This window comes from Alosa alosa, chromosome 4 (assembly GCF_017589495.1).
Source record: "Alosa alosa isolate M-15738 ecotype Scorff River chromosome 4, AALO_Geno_1.1, whole genome shotgun sequence".
In the NCBI taxonomy this organism is placed as follows: domain Eukaryota; kingdom Metazoa; phylum Chordata; class Actinopteri; order Clupeiformes; family Clupeidae; genus Alosa; species Alosa alosa.
In genome coordinates this window covers 11,379,758-11,405,123 of record NC_063192.1, presented here as the reverse complement: position 1 = coordinate 11,405,123, position 25,366 = coordinate 11,379,758, and the positions used below count along the sequence as shown (strand labels likewise).

At 42.6% G+C, this 25,366-nt stretch overlaps 2 protein-coding genes across 4 annotated transcripts; both read left to right on the top strand.

Annotated features, from left to right (window-relative positions):
• Nucleotides 1-1,863: 1,863 nt before the first annotated feature.
• On the top strand, nt 1,864-15,295 carry ttll10 (tubulin tyrosine ligase-like family, member 10). Of its 3 annotated transcripts, none has more exons than XM_048242124.1 (12): nt 1,864-2,044; nt 2,423-2,730; nt 4,199-4,367; nt 4,737-4,855; nt 5,302-5,422; nt 5,879-5,964; nt 6,263-6,449; nt 7,576-7,747; nt 8,387-8,524; nt 9,011-9,127; nt 10,604-10,697; nt 14,277-15,295. In XM_048242124.1, the coding sequence occupies exons 2-12, from the start codon at nt 2,526-2,528 to the stop codon at nt 15,128-15,130; spliced, it is 2,262 nt and encodes a 753-aa protein (XP_048098081.1). In that variant the 5' UTR covers nt 1,864-2,044; nt 2,423-2,525; the 3' UTR covers nt 15,131-15,295. The 3 variants fall into 3 exon arrangements, with proteins under 3 accessions (XP_048098081.1, XP_048098080.1, XP_048098079.1); XM_048242123.1 differs by having other exon boundaries at nt 2,423-2,850; nt 14,313-15,295; XM_048242122.1 differs by having other exon boundaries at nt 2,423-2,850.
• A 271-nt stretch (nt 15,296-15,566) lies between these two features.
• LOC125293900 lies at nt 15,567-25,289 on the top strand. Its single transcript, XM_048242125.1, has 12 exons — nt 15,567-16,466; nt 18,944-19,043; nt 19,169-19,231; nt 19,407-19,550; nt 19,809-19,895; nt 20,188-20,266; nt 20,546-20,682; nt 20,917-21,063; nt 21,529-21,615; nt 22,040-22,112; nt 24,381-24,457; nt 24,677-25,289. The coding sequence occupies exons 1-12, from the start codon at nt 16,378-16,380 to the stop codon at nt 24,755-24,757; spliced, it is 1,164 nt and encodes a 387-aa protein (XP_048098082.1). The 5' UTR covers nt 15,567-16,377; the 3' UTR covers nt 24,758-25,289.
• The last annotated feature ends 77 nt before the right edge of the window (nt 25,290-25,366 follow it).

Sequence of the window (25,366 nt, the reverse complement as noted above, 5' to 3'; positions counted from 1 at the left end):
GCTTTCAGATACTCTGCCCCCTGGTGCTCCTACAAAAACAATCCAAGCTCTCCATTTTTATTTCACTTGGACATTTTCAAGTTACTCAAGCTAATCAAGTCAGATCACTGCACTTTTTCCCACTAACCCTCTCCACTTTTTTCTTATATGTCTTTTTGTTATATGTAGCTCTTTTGTTATATGTAGCTCTTCCGCCTATTGTTTGTTGCATCTGGACTTACTTCGTTACTGTTGTGTGTGGACTTACTTCATTACTGTATACCATTCTGTTTGTCGTGTCTTGTCATTATTGTATTTTTTTTCTATTGTTGTTCTTATTGTACATTTTCTCTCCCTTGAAAAGGACTCTCCTGGTAAAATAAAGGATAAATAAAAAATAAACAAATGAATAAATAAAATTCTGTAACATATAACTAGCCTCTGTTTTAGCTGAAGTGCATTTGGTGTAAGACATTGAATGTACCCTACATAATTACTGTCACTTTGTTCAGTCACTTTGCCCCCCCCCCCCCCGGTTTCACTGTAATTCTACATGGACACTGAAATGTAGGACAAAGCCATTGAGAGATATCTTATTTCACCAGTAACCAAACCTCTCTTTGACAAGCAAGTAACTGCCACTAGGATATTGTGGGATGAATGACTTCCTGGTGTGTGGGAGAAGAAGGCAGGCAACATGGGAACAGGAATATCTGCTGTAACACACCTTCTCTCAGAACCACCCCAAAAAACACACACACACACACACACACACACACACATACACACTCTCTCTCCCCTTACCTCCCTCCCTTGACATCTCTGCCAGTTGTTCTGTTTCTCTCTCTCTCTCTCACACACACACACACACACACACACCATCAGAACAGATGGTGAGCCATGGGAGCATAGCTGTAAAACAAGCTGGTTCTCTTTGTCTACCTACACACCATTTTGTACATAGTGTCTATCAGATTGCAGCTTCATAAAAAGGTGTGGCTGACATCCGCTTAGCCACTAAGTGTTTAAAACCTCTGTGGACAATGTACACATTCATGCCTTGATGTGTGATTTATTTGGGGTTTTTTTTGCTAAAATTACTGTGTCACAGATCATTATACAATTTTCATTGCTCATTAGTTTTCATTAATTGTAGGTAGGCTAATCTGGGTCTGTAGCCTATGCCAAAGATAGATTATGTACTTCATTCAATCTGTTTGTCATTATTGTATTCTTTTTCCGTTGTTGTTCTTATTGTACATTTTCTCTCCCTTGAAAAATAGATTAAGATTTCAATGGGACTCTCCTGGTAAAATAAAGGATAAATAAAAAATAAAAAATTAAAATGAATAAATACAATTCTGTAACATATAACTGAAAAACAGATGCAGTAGATTTTTAACCCTCCCCATCCATATTGAAATCATCTGTATAAGTGGAATAGGATTTTTATGAATCATTGCACAAATTAGTCTTAACCTGCTGTTTTCTTTGGACAAAAATACAGATATGACCGTATAATTCACACATTATCCATGCTCAACAAGAAACAGTAAAATAATTTCAGCAGAGTTTGAAAACATTTGACTTTGCCAACCCTCTGGCAAATTATATTTTACACCTTCCTAGAGTACAGTGGCTAAAGGAAAACAAAAGTCTATTATGATTGAGACATTCAGTTCTCATATTACTGCTATGCTCAAACAGCAAGCTCAATGGCAATCAATATTGAATGACTAAGCTCAGGTGGTTAGGATGGGGGAATTATTGCCATGAGAATCTTAGTCCATTATTGTTGTAAGAATCAAGGTACAGTTAGGAATGGTTGCTATGGCACCCATTGCCCAGGCAACTAGGGGTTGTTTACATTGGGCAGATCTTTAAGCATGACAAAGACCTTGCAACCAGAGTGCCATTATTTTGGCTGAGATATTTAGACTGGGGCAGATACAAGGATACAACGAAGTTTATTAGATCCATGTGGAGTTTTTTTTACTGTCACACCGAAATATAGAGGACAAGTGCAAATGCACACAATTGAAGAGGAGACAATGTTTCTTTGCAGGTAAAATCTCAGCATTTTTACTTACCCAAAACTCAAGAAGTTGACCTTGAAACCGACAGCTGTAAATGTACTCAAAGAAAGACTTTAGGATCAAACTAAATCTTTCATTATGACATCACATTTAGTAGCCATGTTCTGGAATTAGTCGTTTTCTCTATGTAATTACATTCATGCATGAAGAAAATTCTAAAAGTAACATTTTTGAAAATATCAACTACAAAACAAATTTAAAAATAAAAATTGGATAGTTGCTATCATCTAAAAATACATGTTTTAAACCACTCAGTGTCTTTCACACACCAGTAAACAAATAAGACCCAAACAGGAACCAGTACTGTTTAATTGTTGTTTTCTTATTTTTCACATTGCCATCCACAGGCCCTACTCAGGTCAGAGGTGAGAAGCGCATGCCACCTCCCCCCTCTCCACCCCAAATGGAAAATCTTTCTGCTCTCCTGGCATTCTGCGTCAGCAGGGAGTGATGTCATCGGAGAGCGGGGCTGGGCCTGACAGGCGCTCAGACGCCCTGGCCAGGGCGAAGGAGGACGGGGACCACATGGGCAGAGAAGACCCACCGCCACTCAAGTCTCCAGAACACCAGGCCAAGGGTGGGGGAAACGACGAGAGCCGCGGCTTGGTGGCCAGCAGCCTGGACGGAGACCGGGCCCAGGGCCCTGGAGCCAAAGGTAAACAACAACAGGAGGAGGAGAGGGAGGCAGCTCTTCCACAGGAGCCCTTAGGGAGCCAGCCGTCGGGAACGGACCAGCCTGGGGAACAGGTGAAGCAGGCAGATGGAGTTAGGCCAGGTGCGTGCTGGGGGGAGAAAGCCCATCATTAAGTGGGGCTGCTGTGATGCACTGCTCATTGCAGCTTGTCTGTACCATATGTTAATTAATCCCAGGGAGATTGCCGCGAGTTCAACAGGAACAAAAAAGAGTGGGAAAAAAAACTCCCATGATGAAATGCTTTGTTCTCTCATAACAGGCACATCTGTAATGGTATGATTAAATAGTGCTAAACACACGCCTGATGTCAGGGCCTCGGTAATAGCATTGTGGTGAGAAAGCTTGCTGTTGTACCAGAAAAAAAATGTAATTTTACCAGGACAACAGTCCCTCAGCACCAAAAAAGTCCATAGAAATCTCTGTCTCATAATGACAGCTTATCTGACAGACCTAATAACATTAGTGCAGATAAACAAGCATAATCTGCTTGAAATTTGTTTTGTTTGTCAAGCATCTGCTAGTTGTGTTTGACAGCCTGTATGGCTTGGTGCTTATGACATGGTGTAGCAAAACCCACATCTACTCCACCCAGGCAATCAACAGCTGAGTATACTGTATAGAGGGCTTAACAAGCTATTCAAATCAGCTCTGCTTAAACTAAGAGCTGGGATTCAATAATTAGTTTTCATTTGATGTGCTATGAATTATATATTATAATACCATAATGCCCATTATCCATTAAGTGATGAGTTACTGTAATTCAAAAAGTTGTATATGAGTATTTGTGACATCTTGAAATACCGCTCAGTGAAAACTTTATTGTGTGCACTTTGAGTCATCCTTTAATACGAAAATACATCTGTTAGAGGTGTGAAAGGGTTAAATCTGGCGGTGTTGGCTGTATTAGCAAGGGGAAATCGAGGTGTGCTTAACGAAACGACCCGCACCACTGGAGCACGGGATCAGGTGTTCCCTCGCCGGTGACACATCGCTTCCCCCGGTCCTAATTATCTCCTGCACGCTCACCGGATTACACCAGCCAATTTCCTAATGTCTGTCCAGTCGCTTCTCTTGGAGAAGGCCCATTAATGTGAATCTAGCAGTGTATTGAGTTTGACAGGGCCTTAACTAAAGAACACTGTATAATTATGCTCGCCGTCTCTCCAAGTCGTTGTTTAAAAGGTCATACTCAAATGTGGGTGCAATCTGTGGAATGCTTAAAGGACAATCGGGTTCCAAAGACCAGTAAAAGTTGATCTCATATGGGAATTATTTCTTATATCTTTGCATAGGGCATGTAGGCTACAGTATGTGTCATGTGAGAGTATGTGGAGTTGTGTCTGTGCATGCATCTATGTGAAAGCATTTCCTAGATTTACTCTGAATCTGCCATGTGTTTGCATGCACTCTGTTGGCCCTTTTTGAGAAGATGTTTGTCAGAATGAGAAAGACTCTGAGGGCAGTGACAGTGGAAGACCAGGGCAGCAGAGAAGGTCCAGACTGCCATACGGCTCGGACAGAGACAGCTACAAGAGGCCCATGGAACCTCTGGGGCCTGGACCTTTCTTTTTCATTGGAGGCGGAAACGGGGCACCCATGTGAGTGGAGGAAAGACTGGCGTTTAGTTATTGTTTCAGTATGTGTACAGATTCTTTGAGGATATACAGTAATGCACTAAAAGCAAAGATGCGAACACACACAGAAATATAAATATGTGAATTTTCACATTTTAAAACTCAAGCAAGGTTTAGAAAATCTAATCTATCCTAAATATAAAATAGCATAGCAAAAATGGAAATGAACAGCAATTTGCTGAAATCCTGCCAAACAATTTAATTTAAATATTCAATACCAAAGTATGCAGTCAGAACCATATCACAGAAACATATCTCATCAAAACACACACACAAACACACTGTTAAATGACTCAGATCTTCAAAACAGTGTTATTATGTTTCATTGTTTAGAGTGGCTGCATACTGTGAGAACAAAGGCTGGCAACGTATTTATGACAGAACACGAGAGGACTACAAACTGAAATGGTGTGAGACCAGATCAATGGCAACTTACTATAACTTCAAGGAGGGTGAATACTGAATTTATCTGATTTACTCTTAAGTTTTTCTCCTTGCTTTTCATTACCTTGAAATAGGTAATGAAAACCAATCATTTTTATTACCGATAATATTACCAAAGTAGTGCACACATGTATTTTGCCCTAAGAATATCTAAAGTTTAAAGTTTGTTTTACATTCGGATAAATAAAGATTTTTTTTTTCCAGCTGTGCCATTTATGTTGGCTTCACTAATGGCTAATAACTGTAAGCTAAAACTACTTAGCACAAGTGTTAGCACAAAGACTTTTGAACTTAAAAACGTTTGACTATAACTATGAGGAAGTGTTCGCTACAGGGTACAGTATGTCACACTGTTGACAGAAACTGTTTATTCATCTTTCTATGAGCCTAAACTGGTGATGTTGTGTCAGATCTGGCATTGTCCTGCATGTGATCTTTTTTTTTTTTTATCAAGGTGAGCAGTTGCTGTTCCAGATCCCAAACAATAAGGTCCTGACCTCCAAAATCGGACTCCTCAACAGCCTTAGGGAATATGACAGGGTCAGCAGCAAAGTGAATTGTGGAAGAGGACTCAGGTAAAAGGGAGAGTAGAGAGCGGCAGGTTACAACAGTTGTAGTTAAAAATGTCTGACTGTGCTTTCAGTTCATCTCATCTATTTCTGAACAGTCATGAAGAACAAGTCACAAAAGCTGCAGACAATGGTGCATAAATGAAATGGCTGACTGTCTGAAGCTTGATTATTAACTGAAATGAATGAATGAAATTTATGAATGTATATTTCTTCTTTACAGTGCACATCAATGCCATGCCTCTAAAGTGCAATTTTCTAATTCTGTTCATAAAAATAAATGTGCCTAATAACCTGCAATAGCCTCCATTTCTGTCTGCCTGTCATCATACTGTATTAGACTGTAATTCTCAGCCTGTAAGCCTGTTTAACAACTATCATTATGCTGTATTTGATATCTGTGTTGTTGTTGTTTTTATGGCGTTGGTATTAGCCTCTGTAAACCCTTTAATCTACTTACAGAAGCCTAAAGATGGATGACTTCTTTCCCGCCACTTTTCGTATGGATGTGAAAGACGAAAGAGAAGCTTTTTTTGCTCAGCAGGAAAGTAAGTTTGCATCTAGGCCTAATACCAGCACTGTAGCTTTGAATGTACTGCATGCTTTTGATTCCTAGTAGAATACCTTCTTACACATTCACAGAACAAAGGTCAAAAACTTAAATCAGATGACACTATGAGATAAAGAATGAAATCCCAACCCACATGATAAGGGTTATGATTTTGAAACACTGTCATTGACTTATCCACCAGTCATCGTTCATAGTAGACAGTTAGCCCAAAGTAGGCATAGGCCTAGCACATAAAGTAGCTCAATCTGACCTGCTTAGCGCCGATGCTCCTGCAGGAGCCTGCCAGGAGACCTGTGGCGTGTGGATCTGCAAACCCACAGACTCGAATCAGGGGCGTGGCATCTTCTTGCTCCGCTCCCCAGAGGACATCAGTGCCTTCCGCGCCCGGTTGCAGACCAGCGCCGAAAACCAGAGCAGCAGCAAGCTCTCCTTCCGTCTTCCACAGGCACAAATTGTCCAGAAGTGGGTAAAAAAAAGAACTTCATGTTATTGGCTTACTACACTGCACTGCAGTGTTAGTTAGGCTAGTGCATGAAGCTAACTGTAGAAAATATGTAACCTAAACACATGTAGCCTAATTGCTGTGGTAACAGTTGGAAATGAACAGTGTGCAACTTGTGTATATTTTAGAAAGAAGATTTTTGGAAATTGTGTCTATCGTTTCAAAACAGTATGTTTGCTTGCTTTGAAATTGTGTGTATCAAACACTAGACCTCAGCCAATGGGCTTACTGTATTTGAGAATGCAGTCCTCTCCCATCCCAAAAGAGGGTTGTATTGAGCTGGGTATTTATGCTCAAGCTCCAAGGTTAATCAAAACATTATACATCACTGAAATCATACCACTTAGGCTACAGTACAGGAATGACATTTTCAAAGACATCAGATAAAATATGTTTTGCTCTCTATGTGCAGTGCACGTATCTGTCCTGAAAGCTTGACATCACTGAATAGTGGATTGAAGCCTCATAAAATATCAATAACATGCATGTCATTTCCCCTTGAGTTATTACCTTCTTTCAGTATCCTCCACCTATAGTTTGGTACATCAAAGGGAGAACAGCTTTTTCATTTCCATACAAAGTCATGCCAAACCTGACACTGCACATTTAATTAACGGCAGACCCTACCCCTGCTAATATCTCTGTGCGTTACAAATCACATTCAAGGAGTTGAAAGCTTTCATCAGAACTGAAGTGTAATCAAGGGGCACGCACACACACACACACTTTAGAGCTTATCCCATCAATGGGGTAATTTCTAAGCAAGAGCCAATAAGAAGTTCTGTCAAACAGATTTTTTACTTTAGTTGTTCACAATTTCCCCTTGGGGATCAATAAAGTATCTATCTATCTATCTATCTATCTATCTATCTATCACATGAAAAGAATGAAAAATCCATAACCTTTCAGACATATCTCAACCAGTCTCCCTTACGGATGGATAACCGAAGAGCAGTGCTAGACATGAGTCCAATAGCAAATTATAAGAGCTTTACACTGAAGATACTCATCTAAACTTATTGAGATGTGAAGATGTGTGAAAACGTTCAGTGACCAAGACTGAAAGTCTGCCTGCTCTGTTGATAGGTATGTGCAGAACCCGCTGCTCCTGCAAGGCAGAAAGTTTGACGTAAGGTCCTATCTGCTCATCGCCTCCACCACGCCATTTATGGTGTTTTTCCGTCATGGCTATGTTCGCCTTACATGTGACCTTTATGACCCCAACTCTAAAAACCTCTCAGCTCACTTGACGAACCAGGTACGCTGGCTAATGTTTAACTATTACCATAAAAGTTTCTTCTATAGTTGGGAGAGACATTTTATTTGCACCTAGATGCCCAATGTCTTTCTTCCTTGTTGAAATGAGTTGTTCTGTTATATTAAAGGTGCCATGTGTAAGAACTGAGGTAAAAATATCAAAAAAATGAGCTACACGCATCAAAAGAATGAGAAGAAATAAGGGCGATGATGTCATAAAAAAAATGGCAAGGTATAGTGCTGCAGAGATATCAACCAGAATTAGCATGCTAAATTACTAGCCACAGCCCGACAGGTGTCATAATACCAGCTTCGGCCATGGGAGGAGGTATGCGGGCAACATAACCGCCAGCCAAACTGCAATACACGCTTCTCGGTTGTTACTCTAGGGTAGACCAACTCACTTTCTGGAGGTATACTGCCCCCATCTTTTATGGAATGTGGAGTATGAATTGATTTTTTGGCGGATATTACACATGGCACCTTTAACCCAGTTTCATTATCATTATATCTTACAATAAGATGCAGTGGAACACTATAAGATATCGATTAGATACAAATGTTAATCTTAAATGAGCAGTTATGTTTTTGAGCCCCTGTCAGGCATTCATCATGCACACTGACATCTCTGTGTGAACAGTACATGCAAAAGAAGAACCCTCTGTACAGCGAACTGAAGGAGGAAACGGTGTGGTCAATCGAGCGCTTCAACGAGTACGTCAATAAAAACTTCACAGCCACAGGGCTCGCCAAGGACTGGGTGCATGGTGCCTTCACAGTGAGTTCACTGTGAGAAACCGCTGCATACAGACACTAAACCCAAACCTCTACACTCTCAAACGTGAAGGTTTCACTCTCACTTTCCCCCATATGTGAAAGCCCAGCAACAGTAGCTTATTAGGAGAAGCTGCTTTAATTTCTTCAGTTATCCCTGTGCCAACTGGGGAATGAAAGGAGATAGGAGGGCAATTGTTGTCATGGTAACAAAAGCTTCAAGCGACAGCCCTATACTTTCTGCTGACATTACAGACCCCACCAGCTACAGTGATATTTCAAGTTGATTATTATACAACATAAATACAGATTCAGTAGCAGACATTCTAACCATAATGACCTTGGTTAGCCTTATGAACCAGTTTAAACCAGTACTCTTCACTGACGGGAGTCTTTTGGTTGGCTTGGACATAGTGTAGTTAAACGGGGCATGTTGTCTCTTGTAACCCCCTCTATCTCTTTCTCTCTCTCTCTCTGTGCTTTGGAACAGCGCCGCATGCAGCAGATTATGCTGCAGTGCTTCATGGCGGTCAAAGCCAAACTGGTGCGCAAGCTGGGCTTCTTTGACCTGATTGGCTGTGATTTCCTGATTGATGAGGACTTCAAGGTGGGAGACTAATGAGCTAATTTTCTCCATTGGGATGTTTCCGTGTGTGTGTGTGTGTGTTTGTTTCTGTGTGTGTGGCTCGATAGTGTTTAGAGGCAATTAGACAGGATGTGTAGTCAAGAATTCCCGTCCAAATGAAACTAATAGTCACAATCACAAAGCCTTTTTTAGCATAAGTGAATGTGTAGCATACGGAATATTGATATTGGGTTAAACACAAACACTTCCACCTGTTCGGTTGAGAGCAGGGAATTGAACAGGCCAGTGGAGAGCCTTTCTGCTCCTGTCGCACCACCTAAACTTTACCACTTCAGAGCAGTTGCCTGGCAACTCACAGAACAGCAGTAAGCATGCTGTCTCTAAGCCTGGGATGCTCATCTGAAGCTCTCGCAGTTACATCATGATTATGGATTCATAAGCGCCCCAACACAATAGTCCTCATTCTGTCAAAAGAATTATGATGGAGAAAGAGAGAGAGAGAGAGAGAGAGAGAGAGAGAGAGAGAGAGAGAAACAGATAAAGCTGTCAGGATGTGACATTATATATGACACTCTGATGGTGCAGAGCTGTAGTGAATATACCAAAGACAGCTCTGAATTTGTCTTTCATTAGTAAATGGGATGGTTCAGCATAGAGTACACATCATAGCTTGATGTGAGCAAAATACTTTAAGGACTGTTGGCCAATGAAAAAGATCTGTCACATTAAAAACCCAATCTTCACTGACTTGAAAGCCATTTCAGAGAAGTGACTGAAAACAGTGTTCATGCATCAGCCATGCAAAGCATGACAGCAGACTGGTTTGCTTTGCAGGTAATAGGCTACAGTGCTTTGATGAATAATTAAGACGTCTCCATATGGATTTTCAGGAGTTGGCAGATTTTTGAAGCTGCATACTGTAACGATTTCTGTAGCAGTCACACCTGAAATCTTTCTCTGAAGAGACCCCCCCCGTCCCCCCGTCCCCCCGTCCCCCAACCCCACCCTCAAAACACATACAGAAAAGAGAGAGACAGAGACATATATTTGTGTGTGTGTGTGTGTGTGTGGGGCAATGGACAATGTTCTGCATACTCTTGATGTATCGCTGTATTGGGTCAATTACTTTTACATTTCCATCGCTATTTCTATAGCGCCTCTTTATTGTTGCTAGCCTGCTTTATGATGATATATTCATGATATATTCATGTAGGGTCTATGTAGAAACATCATGGAAGCAACTAAAATGTTCTTTTTAGTACCATTGAAAAAGCAGTTGAATGATGTAGGGTGCCACCTAGTGGTTACGAACCATTCACAACACTTATCAGTACCTAATAGAAACCCAGTTGAGTGGCACAATATAAGATAGTTACACTGAATAGTTTAAGCTCTGAATTAAGATGAATGAATTCAAATGTTCTCTCTGTGGATGTGCCTTCCTATTACTGTGTGGGTGGATTTGTGGTGACTTATGTTGTCTTAACATTTGTTTAGGTGTGGCTACTTGAGATGAACTGCAACCCAGCTCTTCACACCAACTGCAAAGTGCTAAAGGAAGTCGTACCAAACATAGTGACAGAAACTCTGGGTGGGCAGCATGTTTTTAGACTTCATGTTGAATTTGTTTGTTTGTGTAATATTAGCCTGTCTCCACAAGACCCATTCATGTGATACTGTGAGAATCACCTGAGAGAAACAGTCAGACAGAGCCAGGCTTCTGTAACATTGTTTGTGGTTAGACGTTCCTTTTCAGGACTGGCTTTCCCTCAGGAAAAATAAGTTTATGGAAGTGTATTGTTGGTCTACTTATTTTGAACTAAGCATACGTATAGCTTACGTTCTGTGTAGTGATCAGAGATACACAAAATTGAATTATACTCAGCTTATACGGATAAATATACATAAAGGTTTAAGTGTATTTAGCCTATACTTAAATATACTTTAAAGGTGCTCTAAGCAATGTTGGGTAACATCACTTCTGTTGATGTTTAAACAAAACAGAGAGCTAGCTCACCCCTCCCCCTCCTCCCGTGCAGCCTATGCCATTGATGTGTGTGTGTAATATAAATAAGCAATATTAATGCAGTTTATTAGTAAACAGTACACCTATAAGTTCACTTATAGTGCACATAAAGGTTTACTACTTTTACACCTTAAAAATACTTAACATATACTATAATGAACTAAAAGGTGTGCTAGAATAGAACTAGTATCTTTACTTACAGTACAGTTCTTAGTAATTACTATTATAAAACTGAGAGTGGGCCAATTTAGTCCGAAGAAGTATAAACATAGCATATGTACAAGTGTACCACGAGTACATTTATAGTAACTATATGTACCACATAGCGGTACAAAATATGACCGCCGCTCAGTCCTGTACATCCGTTCCGCGTTTAGTCATCTTTAGTTCATGTAATACCTATTGTCAATGCACAAATTAAGTAAAAGTAGTCTGAAACTTTATTGTTAATGCACAAATTAAGTAACAGTAGTCTGAAACGAAATGCTGTTTTACATCTAACCAGTGGTGCAAATAACTGACATGTCCAAATGGGCCTTGATTAAATGCGTCGCTAGACTGTTCATACACATTTTAACGGGCCAAAGTTGAAGAGCTGTTGTCCGTTATTGTTCGTGCAAATATAGGCTGATTCATGTTCCCTTGCATTGTGTAACTGAGGTCCATGGCTAGTCTGGCTTTCACCAGACCAAGCTCAATCTTTTAAGAAATCAAAAAATAAATAGCGGGCAGATTAGGCTGGGTTCACCCAGCCTAGTCCATAGGCACCCGATATTGTTTAATTTTCCGATTGAGATATCCACGCTCTGGCTATTCTAAATGCAAAAATGCATCAGGGAGTTATTATGACAAAACTGTAACTAACAAACTAGACCCTAATAGTAAACACAAGTGGCTACTTCATTCGCGCTTTCCTTGACTCATGGAGCTGCGTGAATTTTATTACAACTTTTCGCCACGATATGGCAGTTTAAGTCCGATTGATGCTGTAAGGCGTAAGCCATTGGTTTCCAAAGGAGATTTTATTTGTGTCGCCAGCATAGCCTATTGACAATTTATGTTGTAAATAGGCCTACCTTATAAGCCTACCTGTAGCATTTATGGGACCCACTACACAGTAGCTTAAGGTGTGTTGCTAAAGCAGCCATAATGAAATTAAGGTGTCATTGTTTGGATACTTCACACACACGTGCTTTTTAATTTCACAGACTACAACTACCAAGCTGGAATCAAAGCACATCGATTCCCGTCTCACACCCTGCACGCACTCAAAACAAAAATAAACAGTATATTTAAATAAACAGTGTATAGGCAAAACTGTATCAGACCGGTGTAACGTTGGTAAATCTTCCATTGCACAGAATGATTTTTGTAGCACGTGCAACAAATGACAGTCGAAAGATACAATTACAGTGCTGCTATCAATTTGCTTGGTATAACCGCATTTATAGTTTTCTACAAATGCAATCAATCAAATTGGCCTCCATCACTTAACCAACGCTAACAGTAGCATTACCTTACCTAGGTCCTTATTGATATTATAAGATTAACGTACCTGCAGTAAAAACCAAGCATGTCCGATAAACATCCTCAGATTTATTTCGGCTTCAAGAAGAAATGGGAATTACATTTCATGTGAACATCATCCTATCCTTATTAGACGTTCTCTGCAGGTAAACTACAGTCCTTGTAGTAAGCGTCCATTGTTTTTCCAACCCACTTTTAACTTCCAACAAAATTACGTCTCACTGCAACGATGCGCCATCTAGTGGACAAACGACTACTTATCGCCAATACTGGAAATGCAGCCATGACGATGATGATGATGAATATTTATTTTGGCTTTCTTTTAATCCTACTGAATTTGTAATTATGTATTGGCAGTTCTAATACCAATAGTATGTGGGTGCCTGTGTGTGTGTGCATGTGTATATTTGTGCACCGCCATCTACAGGCCAATGAGTGTACAGTCACTAAATGTTAGCCTGGCGAGCCAGACCCACATTAAAATGTAGGGTCTGGGCACTCACCGTTCGCAGTGCTCAGTCCGAGGGGCGGGATAATCAGTTGTCTTTCAAATTCCCTCTGCACGCAATAGGACGTATTAGGATATTTGTTTTTAAGTAGCAGGGAATTCAAGCCAAACCGTTGCAACTCTGCCATCAAGCATTATGTTAAGCCCACCAAACGACTCTATACACGATTTCAATGCCTGATTAAGTTTCGATTTCTGGAGCTCACAAGCCAACGGAGAGTTGCTAGACTAGCCCTGGCAGCAAATATAATTTGTCGCTAGGGGCGCGTCTAGATTTCTAGGCTAACTAAATGTACACATCACCTAATTTTTTTAGACCCCCCCATGGATGAAATTCTACGAAACGTGGCATACCCCCAGAGAATGCCAGGTCAATCATACACATAAAATTTGGTGCAGTTCTGAACATCTTAACTGAAGATAGGGGCGATTAAAGCAGAATAATATTGCATTTTCATTTTTTACCGGGGGGGGTGCAAATCACAAATGAGTGATTATGGGCCAGATTGATGTGGGCCATTGAGACCAACATACCAAAAAAGATTCTTCATCCTCAGTGCCACGGTTCAGGTAGTTATTTAGGAAAAAACTGCTTTTTTTGCGGTTCGGGGGCCTAGCACGGGGGAGGGGCCCCCGGGACTAAAACGAAAATTTTCCGTAAAAGTCTAGTGGGGCTACATACCCACCAAATTTCATGTGCCCCGGGTATCGTTGACCAAAAATTCAGGAAGTAGATGAGGGAAAAAAAAAAAAAAAAAAAAAAAAACTTTGACAATCCCTATATGACCGCTTCGCTAGCGGCGGTTATAATAAATTAACTGTAAATATACCTTTTTGGTAAGGGCTATGGTCATCATGATAAGTTCATGTAGGCAAGACCATTCTTCAGTAATCTGTAGCTCAGGTACACACTTACTAATGCTGATTGGAAATACAGTTTGTTAATGGTACTTAATTTTGTTTATTAAGGAGTCTTCATTCCAGGAGTGTCACTCTAATTTCCTTCTATTACAGTTTCCTTCCAGTTATGTTTCTTTTTTTTAATGTGATTAGTTTATATTGTTGTTTTTATTTTCATGATTTAATCAACATGATTTGCAATTCATCAGATAATATGGCACAAAGTGATGGTGAGTGTTTTGCAGACCTGGCTCTGGAGATTTTTGAGAAGTGTCGCTATAGGATGAAGCTGCAGCCCCTGGCCAGCCAAAGAGACTTTGTGTTGCTGTACCGGGCAGACGAAGTTCCAACACCCAGCCAGAAGAGCAAGGGAGCCAGTGTCCAGTTGCAGGCACCGAAGAGCTCCACAGTCCAGGGGAGCACCCGCCCTAGACCTCAGAGACCTGCTGCGTTGGACACGTCCTCAGGAGACAAGCCAGCAAGCGCTGGTTTAGCTTCCTCCCTCTGCCCAGATATGTTTGCAAGCGCCAGCCCTTGTACATCCTCCTCCTCCCTAACAAGCACGGCCCCACAGGAGAAGCCCCCAGCCCAGGCCCTTTCTGCAGGCGCCAGACCCTCCGGGATCTTGCCGGCGACCCATGCAGCCCTCATTGCCGGCAAGCCACAACCCCCCCGACCCCAGGTGCGTCCGCCCAGACCCAAGCCGGTGCCAGTGCGCGTGGAGCTCCGGCTCAAAACGTGCACTTGGCAGCGTCCGAAGGCGCCCTCGCAGGATAACACTGGCCCCAGCGCCGCTGCCAAGCACCCTCAACACAGCATCATGGCGCTGTCTGTGCCCACGCTGGGTAACAAGCGCAGCTCCATACCCTACCCCCGTAAGGCCATCTCCAGGGACAGGAGGCCCGGCCAGGACCTGAAGAACATGAATCTGAGACTGACCAAACTCCCGCCAGGTCACAGCACCTGGTCGGAGGGGCTGGAAGTGAACAAGGCAGCGGGCACGGATAGCGACAGCGACAGGACCGGACTGGGAGACAAGGGTAAGACCTCAGTGAAGACATGACGACCTCCTCACCAGCTGCCTTGAGGCTGTGATTGGACACATGTGACCACGAATGGCTGAGCTCCACGGGTTCAACTGTTCGTGTATGCCGTTTTGGTGCTGTTCATGTTCATCACTGCGATAATGTTTTCAAGATAAGGTTTTCCAATAAACTGAATAAACAAATTGTTGTTTAAACCTCAGCGTACTCAACCTACCTTGAATACAGCATTTACAAACCCCATCAAATTTCTGCCAGGATGACACCTGGATGATTATGAAGATTAATGGCTTGACAATAACTCAATTCATTTACACCGTTAATTAATTAGCACACAATTACTCTCTACCACCAGAACATAATTTAGTTCTGTATGTACTGTAGGCACATTGTCATGTTCAAGAAATGAGTAGCAGTCTGTACTTCACACTTGGCTTGGCCCATACCTGAGAGTTTGAACACAAACCCCTAATTAGTTAGTCCGGTGATGCCCATCTGTCCCCACATACAAAAAAAAAAACCTGTCTAATTTAGTCTGTGGGTTGTTGCTACAACTGCTTGTTTGTGGGGCTTCTCGGCTGTGCAATTATCTCTGGCTCGTCATTGGTGTTACCTCCCTGTGCACTGCAATCACACCTTAGTTTCTTCACTGTCGAGCCTCGTTCATTGCCAGCCCAGGCATCTGATTTACTTGAGCGTCTCAAACTGCTCAGGAGCGGGCGGCTGAGGAAGTTGCGTTGGCCGCAGCTGCGTCATGCATCAAACTGACAGGAAGTCTCGGCACACTTGTTTCTCCTCTCCGGGCTCTTACTGATTGCTGTGTCATAGGGCTGTCAGATCTCTGGCTCTGCCACTGTGTTGCGTCTGTCTGGCTTGCTTTAGGCTCTACTGTGAGGACTTGCGCAGGGAGGGGAAGCCTTTTCTTTTTGTTTTTTTTCTGCTGTTTCATTGTTCTTTGTAAATCTTGCTTCTGCTTTCTTACCCACTGGCTTTTTTCTTTCTCTCTCTTTCGATACATACATTGTTTTTGTCTCTTGTAAGTTACTGCCCCCCTTCTTCTTTCTGTCTCTATCTTTCTGCTCCCCTCCTCCCATCTCTCCCTCTATCTCTCCGTCTCTCCGTCTCCCTCTCTCTCTCTCTCCCCTTGCTGAGGGGCAGGTGTTGAGGGGATGAGCGAGGCACATGGCAGATGGCACTCAGTGTGTAGTTAGGCAGTTGCTGGGAGCAGGGTGTTTTTCTCTGAGGAGTTTTCCAGGGCCCTGCCGCCATGGGATGCTGTAGTGTGACTCAGAGGCACACCGGGATTGACGATGTGGGGCCTGACGAGATCGAGCTGCTAGAGATTGACGGCACAGGGTAAGATATTTCTAACACACTCTCTCTCTATCTCTCTCTTTGTCTCTATGTGCAGTGTACTTCTTAACTCTTTGCCATGGTCAGTCATGTGGCACGTCTGTGAAATAGGAACTTCCTAATTTTTCGGCGGTGGCTTTATAGACAGTTGGGATGGTAGATAACTTTTTCAGTAAATCACATGAGTCCATGGCTTTGTACAGGGGTCCGATAAATGGGTCATCTGTGGAGTTGGCGCATTGAATAGAACAAGAGAAACTCTGTTCACTGGCTGATTGCACTGGAAGGATTTCTGTGCCTGGGGTTATCTATTTGGTGCCATTTTGAGTTTTTCATAAACGAGTTGACAGTGTAAACCACATGACTACACCACACAAAATACGGTAAAGTCCAGCATCCTGTGTTGAGCACTCTGGGTTCTCCATCTTATGTAAGAAGTTTGCTAATGCCCTGAACATTGCATGCTTTGTTATTCGAGGGTGAGTGCATTCACTTAGAGGGGTCTTCCTTGAGCGACAAAGTGTAACTAAACGAAATTCCATTGTCTGACCCTTGCTGAGTTCAGCTGTGACACAGAAAACCTATTTGTTGACATTCTGCAGAGTCTAACAAGCCGATAGCATCAGACAGCAACTTGTATTACACAGGCACATATTACACAACAAGAAACTATATTCGTAGCAATTGCTGCAGCCACATCACATGCCTTGATTAAAAAGAAATGTTGCAAGTGGTGTGTGAAAAGTGGTGAAACAATTACATGTACAGTAGCAAAACAATGGGTTAATCTATGGGTGGTAATTAAACACATCCAATGTTAGACAGAAGATAGCTGAAAGATTGTGACTCAGAGTATTCCATCCCAATGAAAACACGCCGATGAAAAAAGCATATCGCTGCCTCTCAGTTATTGAAATATGAGGCTGCAAACTCCTGATATGATCTGATTAGGTGGCTCTTGTACTTCAAACGAAGCATGACTAATATTATTTAGCTAATCAGGAGTCCCGCTCCAGAGGGGGTGATCTGCTAGGGGCTGCTGGGCAGGGCCAGGCTGGGCACTTCAATCCCTTTATTAGGAGACTGGGGGGGGATTAGGCGTGGGGGCCAAGTGGACTAGCAGGATGGTGGGATGGGGGGTTGAGGGGGGGCAGACTGCACACGTCCAAACTGTCAAGCATCTCTGCAGAAGCAGATACGCAATTTAGACAAGCAAAACAGCACGCATGGACACAGGGACTTACCCTGGCTGCGCACACTCACAGTCATGATGAAGATTAGTCATCATCGACTGTTATTCATACTTATTCATACACATACAGTGATACGTGTACTCCCTGTTGATTCCTGACAAGGCTGATGTCAAAGCAAATTCACATTTACAAACACACATGCACAGTGCACTCACACATACACACACACACACACACACACACACACACACACACACACACACACACACACACACACACACAATCACAGACAGACAGACAGACACACACACACACACACACATACAAACACACACACACAAACAAACATATATTCAAATATACACACTTGCATGCACAAACATACCAAAGCCGACAAATTACGGTGATGTACTAACATGAACTTCCAGAGGAAAGGCAGCTACTGAACAGCAGAAGTAGCAGCAGAAGGCTTCTCTGTGCCAACACCCCTGCATGCGTATTGAGAGGCATGGATGGAGACGATAATTAGCAGGCCAAGTCCACACGCAAACAGAGGGACTTACAGTGGCAGTGGCGGGAGTCTAGCAGGGGTCAGATGGTGTCTGCTCATCACAGGGCCCACTTTAATCAGCTTATGTCTGGCCAGGCCACCCCACCCCATCAGGAGCGGAGCAGAGCGCAGAGCGTGGGGTGGGATGGGGGTTCAGGTCAGGGTAAGGAGGGTGCTGGACGAACAGGATGTGGCGGCACTAACTAATCAGTGAAGGTCAACACTGTTGCTGTGTTAGAGCGGAAGCGCTTGGCATTTATGATGAACCACCTGAGAAATCCACAAACTCCTCAATCCCACAGCTGGGGGCACTGGTATGATATGAGAGATTGCATGACACAGTTTCTAAATGCTAATGGGCATTTTGTTGTCAAAAAGTTGCTGGCTACTGAGTTGTGTGCACAACAATACTGTGCACAGGTGTGAAATGGACAAATGAAAGCAAATAACAAAGTCACTGAAAACATGTTAAAACACATTTACCACCACACCCGTCGTTCTGTTGAGAACTAGTTTCTGATCTCATCACATACTTTCACTGAAATATGTTTTCTAAATTCAGCAAAATGTGTGCAACTGCAATAGCCATCAAACAAATGCTAACATGCTGTTTGATGTGGTTGGGCTACTTTGTTAAGGCTGGGCTATTTTGCTTTGCTTGTGGTTGATTTACCGGTACTTTGCAAAGTATCTGCTGTACTAGTTGCTACTGCAGTTTCTCTTGTTTCCCCGAGCAGGGTCTGGAACCTGGGAGAGAGTAGACAGTCTGTGCGTAATGGCACCGGCCCGCCACCCCCACCAGTACGCTGTCCTTCGGTCAGACAACTCACGCAGGAGGTAAGAGGAGAGGAAGAGGAGAGGAGAAGTAGGAGGAGGAGGAGGGGAGGATGTTTGTCACAGAGTAGCTTATGGGTCAAATGCTTAAAATGACCTACATTAACACTATTACCGTACATTTGCAGGAACCGAAGTCTGTGGAAACCAGAATATCATGCAATGATGTCCAGATACATCATGACATCCAGGTGTGTAGAGCTGCGTTTTGAAGGTTCTGTTTTGTGTGTAAGATGTTTTAAGGGGGTGAGAGGTTTTCCATTGTGTACATTCTGTACTTACTTGTTGCGGTTTCAGCGTTATTAATGAGCGTGTGGTAAAGGTGTGAAGTACAGGAAATGGTTTTAGATGTGCATCCTGTTGCAGACAGTGTTGTGGGGCTGGAGCAAGGAGGAGGTGCATCACAGGATATACACGCAGCCAATCAGAGAGTGGGAGGGACGGGCAGCACACTCATATGGGGACATCATCTACTCGTCCCTCGTGACGCTCCACAACACACACACAAAGGTAAAGAGGTCATATGAGGGAAAGTGACACATTTGAGGTATGTCTGGACCAGGCTAATATGAGTCACATTTACATTCATATGTAGAAAACAGAGGTGTTCTTACAATCCCCTTTTGTTATTTTCACATAAACAAACATACAAACACACACAGACACACACACACACACACACACACACACACACACACACACACACACACACACACACACACACACCAGTGACCCAGCTGACCTCTTTATGTACCTGTCCTCTTGCAGGCAATGGGCGAGCGATACCTCGTGCTCTTCTCCTTCCATCTACTGATCTTAGCTCTGGACCACTCCCATCACAATTTCATTTATGAGGTGAGTCTCCTTAACCAGTTAAAACACAAATACACACACACACACACACACACACATTTGTAGATAAAAAAAGAGATCATGGGCATGTGATTTCATCAGATAACACTTTAAAGTCATGTTTTAAACAGGTCATATGAATCACATGCAAGTACTGTAACTCAGTAAAAGAATGTGTTAATTAGTTCTAACTAGAACATTATACTGGGATCTTCCACTGAAAGGGGCTGTGTGGTATTCCATTGTTTGTCTGACCAGTCAGACTGTCTCCTTGAGAGTCTCATCTCCCCCACAGGGCATTCTCCCCCTCTCTGCTCTGGAGGTGCGTATCATATCCCAGGATCCCAGCGCCCCATACATGTTTGAGATCAGTGGTGAGTCTCTCTCCGTCAGTGGCAAAATGCCTGTCTGAAAAGTCACCTCATCATGCACAGGAAGCCTAAGCACGGCCTATGCAGCTACTACTGTATATCCATAGCAAGTGTCGCAGCCATCGCATGCTTTGATCTCATTAAAAAGGACATTTTGCAAATACTGTGTGGAAAGTGATAGTTGTAGAAAAACAATAAATCTTTGGGTGGTAAACAGCTCCATAGAGTGCCATATTTCTGGAGTGGTCTGCTCACCAGGCGTACAATCTGACCCTGTTTTAGGCCCCATGATGGACTCCAAGATCTTTATTTGTGCCAGTGGCACTGACAGGAAGAACTGGATGGACAACATTGAGGACAGGAGATATAAATCCCTCAGGCAACAACTGAGCCCCTCGCATAGTGCTCTGGCCTATCTGGTAAACCATGAGTAAAATTCAGTTTTTGCCATACAACTCAATTATTTGGCTCAGCCTACTCTACTGGAGCTGCTTAAATGACTATTTATGTAAACTGTGCCAAGTGTTCATGTTCTTCTTGAGACATCTAAATCAGTAGGTTTGTGGATGAGCTCAACTCAGAAATAGCTGCTTTAGCAGAGCATTAAAATGGCTCTATGATAGTCTTGGTTCTTCTTCTCCTGTTCTGCGCAGCTGCCTTGCGATGAGATGTGGAAGAGAGAGGAGCTGAAGAGGTATCTGCTCCGTGCTCCCATCTGGCAGTGGGAGGGCACTTCCATCCAGCACATGGGCCTGCCAGTCTTCCTGTCTCTGGTGCACGTCACCAACTCACAGAAGCAGGTGAGGCAGCAGACGTATAGGCACTGAGGCTATTTATTTTTTTTGACCAACAGAGAACTGGTTCTTGAACCGATTCCGTTCAGAGTTATTTGAGCCTTGGTGCCATCTAGTGAACCAGTCTGCATTTCCGCTGGTTTTGAACGGGACCAGGGGTGTGTCATCAACAGAGGGTGTAGCGTGCATAACTGACCTGTCGAATGAGATACCCACACACAGTAGGTTCACAGGAAAAAACAACTATCTTGAACCAACTGTTCAGTTTCTGAACTGATTTATCTTTGGTCGAAATGCTCAGAACAGTTCTGGAGTGTGAACCAGAATGGAACTGATTCCTTTCTGTTGGTGGAAAAGGCCTGTGAGTCACATTCCAGTCATTAATGAGCAGTCATCTTTGAGTCCAGCACTGACCGCATCATACAAAGTAATGTCACACTGACCTTTTTATCTAATGCTTGACCATTGCAGGTACCCCAAGAGCGACTTCTTGTCCTTTTTCCGCGGGACATCCTCATTCTTTCCGTGGACAGCCAGCGCGTCTGTGTGAAATACGAGGTAAGGTGATCTGGCTGGGAAAGACTGGGTGTCAAGACAGACACCCTATGATTTCAGTGCTGCTGAACCTGTGACCTTGGCTTTGTTGCTGGTGAACTATTGTAACACTTTTGACAACAAACAGGACTGTATGGGAGACACTGTAAACTGACCTGGCTTTTGCTAGCCCTGCAGCGCACAAGTGACAAGACGTGAAAGAAAGGATTAAACGTTCAACCCCCAACCTATTGTTAAAATGTCTATGAAGAAGCTTATTCTCCCGCTGTTGTCATAATTATAATGAAACTTAGGATGTATGTTCAACACATTCTATGTATCACAGTCACTGTGTTCTAGGTGGTAGAATGGCAGTTAGTTATTTGTGTGTGAACAGTGTGTGACTGTGTGGTGAAAGAAGCTGCATGACTGTGCTGTGTTCCCACAGGGACGGTTACCACGGAGAAGCATCCAGGCCTTGGAGAGGTCAGCTTTACCTGGCAATCAGTTTGAGCTGTCAGGTGAGACATCACCAAATGCCACTTGTGCAGACTTAATTTCCTCTTTCTACCAGTTCTCACCACGCTCAACAGTGTAAATATTTCCACTGTTGCAGTTCCTTGTTGTGTGGCCTGCTATCAAATGTGTTGCCACATGATTAGGACATATGACTCCACACCACCATGTGCTGAGAAAGCTGTTTTCTACATAAAATAACAAGTAAACACATGAAGACCTTTTAGTAACACTTCTCACTGTCTCACTAAATTGCATTATCCACACTCAATTCTCACTGGTATCTGCTAGACAACAAGTACCAAAACATGATTAGTTAATAGATTTCACATGTAAAATTAATTTTATACAACCCCACCTCCATCTTGCCTGTTCATAATTCTGAGAAATTCTTGATTGTTTGTGTTATGTTTATGTTATGTGTGTGGGTGTGTGTGTGTGTGTGAGTGTGTGTGTGCGTGCTTGTGTGTGTGCCTGCGTATGTGCCTGTGCATGCAAGCGTACATATGTCTACTGTGTGAGTATGTGTCATACGTATGATTACTGTGAATGTATGTGTGTGTGTGTGTGTGTATCTGTTTGTGCACATGTGTGCACATGAAATGGGTTATCCATGTGGGGGTACATGCCCACCAAGTTTTGTGTACCCCGGTCTTTCAGTGTCCCGGGAATCCTTGTTGGTGTACGTCACTAAATGTACACATAAATTATTTTATTGTAAGGCCCCCCATGAACGAAAGTACACAAAACTTGGCATGCATTCATTCGGAGGGTGTCATAATGATCCTACACTTTTAATTTCATGCAGTTTTGCCCTTGTCAGCCAGAGATATTGTGATGAAAACACCTAATTTTTTGCTTTTGAATTTTTAACTAGGTGGCGCTATACATGAAATAAGTGGTAATGGGATGGGTTGACATGCCCCCTTAAGACCAACATACATAAAAAAAGGTGGACCTCCTAGGCCCTACGGTTCTCGAGATATTCACAGAAAACTGTCTCCGGCCACCTACAGGCCAGTTGGTGTATAGTAACATAAATTAATTTATTGTGTAGCCCCCCATGAACGGAATTCCACAAAACTTGGCGTGCATACAGAGGGTGTCATAATGATCCTACACTTTCGTGCAGTTTTGACTATGTTAGGTCACAAATACCTTCAATTACAACACCTCATTTTTACTTTTTTTTGTGTTTAACTAGGTGGCGCTATACATGAAATGAGTGGTTATGGAATGGGTTGACATGGCCTCTTGAGATCAACATACAAAAAAAATGGTCCTCCTAAACCCTACGGTTTCGAGATATTCACAGAAAACTGTGTCTTCCCTACCCTCCTTTCAGGGGTCCAGTCCAGCAGGGGGCTACAGATCAAAACGAAAACGATGGTTCCATGCTATCCATGTGGGGTTACATGCCCACCAAGTTTAAATGTACCCGGTCTTTCAGTGTCCCGGAATCATTGATGGAAATTTGGGCATCTTGAAAAAGGAAAAAAAAAAAAATCTGACTGGCTGCGCGGTGGTCATAATAAGAGTGACATGACACTGTTATGAACACATGACACTGTCATGACACATGAACCCTAACCCTAACCCTAACTCTAACTCTAACCCTAACCCTAACTGACAAAAACCGAATGAGACTTCATGACATTATGTTATAAACGTAAAAAGATTTCTATGAGGCCCACTGAGTCAGCAATGGGAAAATACAAAAAAGGTAGGTTACACTTTACTTGAAGGTATCTACATAAGAGTGACATGACACTGTCTTGAATGTGTCATAAACATTATAAACAAGTTATAATTGTTTATGGGGAAATGGGGAAACATTCTATCTTGGACCATGACATACACCATTCCAGCCAATCAGCTGGCATTTTAAGAGCATGTTGAGGGAGGGGTGTAGTTTGGTTATTTAGCTCAAATAACAAAAGAAAAAGCAATGTTTGCTGTGCCTTAATTTTATGAAATCTTGCCAGATACATAGACACAATCACAATCAAGGACCGGAACTATCAGTTTTAGAAAAGACCCTTTACATTTGATCCTAGAGGTTTTCCAGTTGAAACGTTCAAAACCAACACAGATAATAATTCAGTTTTTAGTGTAATGCTCTATAAAATGTTGACTTCAAAACTGCCACTGAAATGTGCCATTGCACATGTTTGTTTCTGCAGTTGAAAGGGTCTACTGTATATGTAGGGATCACTTTGTCTTCACCTGTGATAGTAAAAGCATCACCTGTAATCTCCACATTTCATGTTCAGGTGAGCTGATGGAACCTCTGCAGGTGTCATGTACCTATCCAGAAGATTACCAGACCTGGATCTTTCAGTTACAGCAGGTATAACACAAGACTCATTGCGCCTCCATTGTACTTTAATAGATGGTAGGTCTATTGGGTAGATTATGTGAATGTCATGTGTAGCCTGTTACAACGCCAAGAACATGTGCTGCACATGAACTATATGTTTTGTCATGGTGTGTGGACCGACTGATGTATTTTGAGGCTATACGACAACATTAATATTAGTAAATTATATCTCTGTTTTTCCCCTCAAAGCCTGACAAGGAGATTCACACCTCACAGATCTCCAACCATTCTGCTCCACCACCTCTTATTCCAAAGAAGCGCCGAAGCTGAACGAGAACACCAGACTGTGAACAACGCTGTCTCAAAGAGACTGAATACACACACACATACACACACACAAAAACAACAACAACAAAAGACTCTTGACCCTTTTCTCTACACCTAACTCATTTCCAGTGAGGTTACATAGCCTCTTTGTTTAATATTGTATTTTTTGATACAACAGATGTACTGCTACTCTTTATGGCAAGACACTCCAGTGCAGAGTGAATGGCCTTATAACTATAATGTGAGTTCTTCTAATTCACAAAGGAGGGGGGGGGGGAGCTAGAAAGACACCTAATAGAAGAGCCTTGCTGTATAAATCCACCAAGAAGGTGCACATCGCGATGACTGATGTGATGAATTACTTTAATTAGCTCTGCATTCCTGGGCCACCGCAGTAGGGCAGGTTTTCTTCTTTATCTTTTTCTTCACCACAGTTACTACCACCACTCTGATTTATCACTGTTGGAAGGTCGCCAAGACCACTCCTGATTCCTGCTCTATTTGTCACAATAAAAGTCTTTCGATACACCCCAAACTAAACTTATTTGCTGATGTACCTTGGGGCGTTTGATGTGGAAAGATGGAAGTATTCAGAGTCTCAATGTTTTCAGA

What these genes read in the sequence shown, in the direction of transcription:
- LOC125293900 (XM_048242125.1), top strand. Translation starts at nt 16,378, where the DNA reads ATGGGATGCTGTAGTGTGACTCAGAGGCACACCGGGATTGACGATGTG. An exon ending in ATCACAATTTCATTTATGAG is followed by an intron (nt 19,896 to 20,187) that starts GTGAGTCTCCTT and finishes TCTCCCCCACAG; the next exon opens with GGCATTCTCCCCCTCTCTGC. An exon ending in GCGTCTGTGTGAAATACGAG is followed by an intron (nt 21,616 to 22,039) that starts GTAAGGTGATCT and finishes GTGTTCCCACAG; the next exon opens with GGACGGTTACCACGGAGAAG.
- ttll10 (XM_048242122.1), top strand. Translation starts at nt 2,526, where the DNA reads ATGTCATCGGAGAGCGGGGCTGGGCCTGACAGGCGCTCAGACGCCCTG. An exon ending in TTTTTTTGCTCAGCAGGAAA is followed by an intron (nt 5,965 to 6,262) that starts GTAAGTTTGCAT and finishes ATGCTCCTGCAG; the next exon opens with GAGCCTGCCAGGAGACCTGT. An exon ending in GGGTGCATGGTGCCTTCACA is followed by an intron (nt 8,525 to 9,010) that starts GTGAGTTCACTG and finishes GCTTTGGAACAG; the next exon opens with CGCCGCATGCAGCAGATTAT.